The 7,240-nt window shown below is 47.6% G+C and overlaps 1 protein-coding gene across 1 annotated transcript; it reads right to left on the bottom strand.

The window, feature by feature from the left end:
• Window positions 1-3,561: 3,561 nt before the first annotated feature.
• LHYA1_G005342 (uncharacterized protein) lies at window positions 3,562-5,914 on the bottom strand (the record flags this gene model as incomplete). Its single annotated transcript, XM_031150290.1, has 2 exons — window positions 3,562-5,382; window positions 5,462-5,914. 2 exons carry the CDS (start codon window positions 5,912-5,914, stop codon window positions 3,562-3,564), a joined length of 2,274 nt encoding a protein of 757 aa, XP_031004544.1.
• Window positions 5,915-7,240: the final 1,326 nt, after the last annotated feature.

Below are 7,240 nucleotides of genomic sequence, written 5' to 3'. Positions count from 1 at the left end.
TCCTTTAGATTCATAACACTCCACGCATCCATGCCGCGAAAGCCGTCTGGTTGACTTTCATCCAAGAACCTCTTGGAAAAGTCAACTCGTTCCGCGTTATGACCGCCCTGTGCTTTATACCCATCCGGTCTATGTTTCGGCTCCGCGTATTCCCACACCCGAGGCATGATGTTCATGCTTCCGATAAGCAGGACATGCCATTTGATATCCCGATACACTTTCGCCTCTTCCATAACATGTGCGTGTAACTCGGCACGGAACTCGTGGCAAGTCTTCTCGACCGTGCCCATTTCCTGGATGACTTCTTCCTCGTAATTCATCCCTCTGAGCACCATCGGGTCGAGCGCAATGTATCTCTCGCGCTCCTCATCCATCCAAACATCAATAAACTGTTCGAGAACAGCACCACCTGCTTCCTGGGCCGCGATAACATCAACTGTTCTCGGGCCCTGGAAAACAAGATCGTGGAAGCCCTCGCGGCGCGGAACGTCCGGGAAGAAACAGTTCATGATCATCATGTTCCAGCTCTCGGTCTGGAGCTGAAGGACTAGGAATCGTCCCTCGACATCCCACTGTCGCTGGCCGGTACCCTCGGCCACAACGCAGGCGCTCCAGTCCTGGCGAACGAGCGTGCAGACACCGGCCCACTCGCTTGAGATTTCCTTTTTCGGCTGGTAGGAGGATGGTTTATAGACATAGCCATCGGCCTCGCGAAGCTCGTACTTGAAATGCTCGGCGGCAGCTCCTCGCAATGAGAAGAACACTTCGTAGTTTGGACCGTCGCCGGCGTCGACTGCGTTCTTGATCGCGGTCATGATCTTCTCATCGGATCGATGGATGCGCAGGTCTTGGAGGCAGATGATGGGCGGGTAGGCGTGGTCTCTGATGAAGTGCTTGAGAGGGGTTAAGCGGTCAACAGGGCCACGAGGTCGGCGAGGAGTGTTGATTAGGTGCCGGATGTTGTTCACGTGCCAGGTTACGACTTCGAATTTCTTGTCGCCTGGGGTCAAATAGCAGCGCTGCTCGAATTCTGGATCGTTGAGATTTTGCTCCTTGGAAGGGATGATCTTCTTTTTGAGGCTAGGCATTTTGTGTGCTGTAGGCAATACTTGCATCTATCTCTGCCCTGAATAGTCGTATGCTTTTTTAGGAGTAGTGACAATAGTCTGTGATGGCAGTTTAGTGTTGGTTATGTCAAGTGTTCTAGGGGGGGTGGGTTATTCGATGATTTAAATACGGAATCCGCTTTTGGCTGAAGGACGATGGAGGAGTGATTGGTCAGGATTCGGCTGCAGTTGCTTTGCGATCATTTGCCACTCGACCTGACCTGATAATGACGGAGCTAGAAAGGTTGTTCGCTAGCCAACGACTATATCAAATTGAAGTTTTCGGGTTGTTTGGTTATTGTTATATGCTAAGCGAGCAAAAAGGAGAGTGGAAAGGGGCTTAGTTGGCGTCGTTTGGCAAGTCGACCCGAATTCACACTTAGCTAGAGTTTTGTGAGACTTACTCGGAAGTAGTAATCTTTGCTCCTTCTTTGGGCAAGTCAAGGACGTCTAGCTTTCTAGACGGAAGTCCTATACTAATTATAGCTATATGTAAACAGATCAACAATAAATAAAGTGTTATATTCGCTTAGTGTATGTTATAAAGAACTCGTGTAAAATGAATCGAAGTTTGTTTACGTGGAAGGTCTAAGTGATAGTGAATAATGAGTATATATGACCTCTTATACGACGCCCTATCATGGAACAACCAGGAAAGGTGGTTCAATCGGATTCAATCCTGATAAAGAAGCAAGAGCCAAAGGAGCCTTAGCCTTTTCATATATGCTACACATCCTAGAAGAGCTAGTTTGACAAGCAGTTTATTTAATATTCTTCCAAAACTGATAATCAAATCATCTAGTAGCTCTACTAAGAGATGAACTAAAACATTTTACAGCGACTGGGATTTGTTATACCACTGAAAACTGCAGGATGGTTCTACAATAGCTTCTCTGCTATTATATTCGTCTGCCTCGTATTATATGCCTCACCTTAACTCTAGATTTATAAGTAGTAATACAGGAAGGTTAAGAGGCTGACAAGCTAGGATTTTCCGAGACTTAGTGAATTTTTAGGGGTGCTTCCCTTTAGGTAAAAGAATAATTGAAATATGATCCCGTGAAGCGGCCGACCTGTCTACACACGATTATGCAGATAAGCCTATGAAGTCACCATTTACTATTGAATTAATAAGTGTTAGTAAAGTCTCACGAGATTCATTAGCGATTAGTAGTTTTCGTCACTATGGGCTTTTCTGAACGCTTTCAGCGGTCTTGGTCTTTCCAAGGATAAAGACTCAAGGTAAATGTAATAATGTCTTAGTCAAAGGATGGGTGAGATGTCCTGGTCACGTAAACAAATATATCCTATCGTGCCGTCTATTAACAACCAAGCCTAAAGGGGCTGAACATATCGGCTCACCGGTTGAGAAAATTAGAAAGCACACCCCATCCCTTCCACAACCTTTCTACAAATCTCACCTAAGGCGGCTGCCCGAACGACCCATGAAATTGCCTATAGACTAGTCATCCAGACAACCCCCCCCCCCCCCCCCCCTCGAATTCTTCCATCCCTTGACTTAGTAACACTTTCTGCGCAACTAAAACAGTGGCAACAATTCATTTCAAAAGCCACTTCAAAAGCATATACAATTAAACTAAAATCGAGTCACCTGAGGTGACCCCCAAAGTCCTATTATTAATGCCACTTTTCGCAGGACATGCATCTACCTCCCTGTGATGCTTGAAGAATATAAGAGTTGATGAATTTTAGAATTCAAATTTTGATACACCAACATGCATATGACTTAACTCGTCGAGCAAAAAAAAAAACAGCAATTCCTTCCAGGTTGGAGATGAGCAGTCTAGGCATTGCAATGCAGCCATAGCTTCACAGCGTACCTTATACAGCAATACTTTCTACCTAATCACAAATACTATCCCAAACATTCCCATAAAGACCTTCACATTATCCCATCACATGCCCCCAATCTTAAATTCCAAATTCCAAAAATCAATACCATAATAACCTATACACCCCGCTCCAAGTACTTAGGCTGCTTTGATGTGCAGACGCCCTCTGCTCACTTCAAGCTGTCGCCACTCAAGGCCGTGAATGAATAATGAACGAATGTTCTTACCGACAACAATTGACCAGGACCCAGATCCCTCTTCAGAGTCGTATCACGCAAGAAGCAACTACGCGCTACTGGACGGAGGGTTTTGAAACTCAGTAGTTAATCTTGAGAGTATGTATGCAATGCAATGCAATAGGAAAATCACTGATGTTGTGTTATTATTGCTTCAATCTTGCAGTTGATAGGCAACTAAAGCCGTTCACCTGCGCTTTATAACGCTGGCTAACAGATGAGCTTGGGAAAATCACATTTCATGACGCGGTCACTTGCTCATATCTAGGGAACAGGAGGAAACGAGAGTTCCTCAACGATGATGTTCACCAAACCAAACACACTCCATCCGAAGGCTCAAGATAGACCAAAAATACTTTATCCCGCTCACAAATACAACCTCCCACCCCTCACCCTCTCAACCCCCCACTCCCTTCCATCCCCATCTCCACCCCAATCCCCCACCGCCATCCTCCCAACCGACACCGCGACCCCCGTGCCGACCCTCCACCCAGCAGCTACATCCCCCACATCCCCCAATTGAACCTTCAACGCCCTACAATCCCGACTTCTCGCCAACCCAGCACGCCGCACGCCTCCGCGGGGCATGGAGCTGAATTGCGATTCCCGCAGCAGGGAGGAGACGTAGGGCAGGTAATCGCGCGCGAGCGTGAGGCGGGAGAGGAGAGCGGCGGCGATGGCGGAGAGGAGAAGGATCGTGTTTGAGAGGAGGAAAATGAGGAGCCATGGGTAGGAGGTGGAGTATACTTGGATGAGCTGTGTGGTGTTAGCCGGGACTGTGATGGTTGGGCTTTTGACTTGGGATGCCAATTCTGCAGACGTTGTGGCGATCATCGTGGAGGGAGGAAGTGCGGAGCCTGTGAGGTAGGTCGTGGAGTTCTGAATGCTGCCTTGGAGATACGTGTTGAGGATTTGGGAAAGCCGGACGGAGAAATCTTCGAGTGGCACGTCGAGGAGTCGCGATTCTGTCGCTGGAGATGAGATGTATGAGGTTGCGGGAGTTATTGTGTTGCGCGACATCTGTGCGGATTCGATATATTTATTGTCAAGGGGTGAAATAATATAGTTTTGCATGGTGTCTACCCCAGAAAGCTTTGGTATGGAAAGGGGAAGAAGTTCCGAGAGACTGTTAACAATTGAGCTGAAGCTCAAAGAGGTAATTGTCGATGGGGTATGGAACAGCAAGGAGGGACGCTGGACGATAGTCGTGCAGGATTGATCGGTTGGTGTTTGGGTGCAAAAGATAGTAGATTCGATGTATGCTTGTGATGGTGTGCAGTAGATGGATGTGACATTATGAGCGCCTTCGAAGTCTTGGTAAAGTAGGAATCCTGGCAGCGTAGATGGCGCCGTGAGATTCGTCGGAAGGCAGTCGAGGCACTGGTCTGTAGTATTTTTCGATGAAGGGAGCAGTGACTCCAGATCCGTACCTAGATATCCGATTGCCCAAGCTGTGTCCGAGTTGATATTGACCCCACTTCGAAAGGGACCATAGGTGGATATTAAACCAGGATTGTAGAAGACACCTCCTTGTGTGGAATTGGGGGCATAAAGTCGAGTGACTGTGGAACTTCTGTTAGAACAAGCCAATTCCAAGTATGTGGACTCGACGTTGAATGTCGTATTACCGGCAGGGAGACTTGATATTGGAATTCCGAATAGGGATGCGTAGGTGAGAGAGTGATTGTTCTGTGGGACCTTTTGCCACCCATTTTCATCCTGAGGAATGCCAGAGAGGCTGGACAAAAGAGGAATTTTGACGTTTCCCCACAGATCCATGGCACTAGTCTTGACTGCTACAGGTGCAAGTAAAGCTGCACCAAACAGGCTTGCAAAACCAGGAAGCCAGGTGTTTTGAGGTTGAAGATCAGCGGAGTAAATTGCTTGCCGTGTACTAGCATACCCTACATTTGAAGAAGCAGAATTAAGTCTGTCGGTCGTAGACAACATTCGAAGTATACCCTGAGAACCTAAAGGAGACATACACCACAAAGCAATAAGCCCGAGACCGAGAAATGTCAAGGGCCATAGTTGTAGCTGGGTGACGATAGCCCCTATTACCGTTCGACTCCCCATCAAGCTTTCCAATTTTCCAAGAGTGCTTCCCCGCTCCAAGGTCCAAGAAGCGAGTTTGATGATAGCTCTTCCCACGATGAAGGAGAACAATAGGGGAAAGAGTGTAGCAGCCTTGAAAGAGTTAGAATTTTCATGCCGAATTAAAGGTGTAGAGGTTGGGCTTGTTGAACTGCTCGAAGAAACCACTCACGCATTTGATACATTGGTCCAAAGCATTCGAAGGGTGCAAGTCGACATTCTCCCCATCCATCACGATTACCACACCAGCGAGCACAAAGAATGGAATCGAAATCGCTATCAAGATCACATCCAGAACAAGCAATTTCACATGCTCCGTCCTATTCTTTCCAAGAGAGTCTGGTACACTGGCCCAATCAGGTACATGAATTGGCTTCTTCTTCTCCGTGTTCGGATTGTCAATAATTGGGGGAGCAAGGTTTTTATAATTTGCGGTGGCATCGTATTCGAATTGGCTCCTGGGACCTTGAAGTAATCCATGGATTTCTGTCAAAAGCCTCGAGTTCGTCCTTGTATGAGAATGTCCCCTGGCACTTGGATTCGGAGATCGAATTCCAACCGCCCTATCCGTAGTGACAGCCTCACCGATACCGTCCCCATCCCGGGGCACGCCTCGAAAGGCCATAAGTTATTACACTTGAACCGACGAGAGTTTCATAGTCATATTTCCATTCCAAAGAGAACCCAGGACAATAGAACGACTTCAGTAGCACCAATTGCAAAGCGATAGGGAAAGTCCCATCGAAGCATGATATTCATATAGGGCCTCATCGGAACGGAGGCATTGGGAGGTCCCAAGTAAGCATGATATGGGTGCTCAAAGTGTGTTGTGGTGGAAAGGGTAGCTCAAAGGTTAATCGATCTATTTTAGGACGCGTGGTCCAAGCGGGTGAGAATCGACACAGCGGGGGAGAAGCCGTTTCGCATAGACCACGGTTAAAATTCCACATTGCTCTCCCTCGCTTTGCATCTCCATGTCCAGCCAGCTGAAGCTTATCCGTAGTCAGACAAAGAGGGGTCGCATGTGGTGTGGCAGGGTATGGACCGTGTTGGTGGGACATGGAAGACAGCTGTCCAGCTTCGGGTGGAGTAATGCAACGCCACGGATTGAAGGTGTGCCTCGAGGTAAGTTTGCGATCTCAGCTGGTTAGACGTTGGGAGAATACCCATCACTGATTCGCTAGTTATTGTCAGTGAAACTGATGGCTGATGGTGGGAGGCAGTACGGTATCTCGGGATCGAAGATAGGAAACAAAACATAATACGGCGAAGCTGTTTGGCGCAGCCTGAGCCTGTTGGGGACATTTTCCACGATAGATATTGGAACTGTCTCGAGCTCCGAATATCGTGGATTATTCGAGGCTGGTGCTCGGCGTTCCATGCACGCGATGTCACAGGTTGCTTGAGGAAGAGGCGCGTTGAAGCGCGAAGGAAGGCACTACTCCCCATACGGCAGAACCAACGACACACCGTCCCTTTGCAGGTTTGAAAACTTCAAAACAAATAAAATCCTTTAGATGCAAATGCTGCACAGTCAAGCAAATCCATTCTGGTATATACGTAAGTTTGACCAAGCAACAACGCAGCGACGAATACTCCTGCAATGACTTGTTTGAGAAACTGTCAGAATACGAAGTCAACCAATCATTCAATACCCAGCCCCTTCCTGCAGTCCTTGCACCGGCAACACAATCCGACCTTCGTTCTAATCGTTTTGAACTTCTCTTGATCCGGGAAATCCGTGGGTTGCAATATCCTCAAGCCGTTGAGACAGCCTTTGGAGACCTCTTTCTCAAATGACTTACGCATTCCTTCATTGGGTAGAACTGTACCTATCGTTAACCGTCAAATATTACGAAGTGAAGCCGCCCAGGACAATGCCTCACGGACTCGCAATGTGGGAGTCTTACCTGCGTCAGCCTTTGCTTCCCATCCATGCAAATAACCACGA

Source organism: Lachnellula hyalina (assembly GCF_007821495.1).
Source record: "Lachnellula hyalina strain CBS 185.66 chromosome Unknown contig00086, whole genome shotgun sequence".
NCBI classification, from domain to species: Eukaryota; Fungi; Ascomycota; class Leotiomycetes; order Helotiales; family Lachnaceae; genus Lachnellula; species Lachnellula hyalina.
This window is presented reverse-complemented; position numbering and strand designations above follow the sequence as displayed.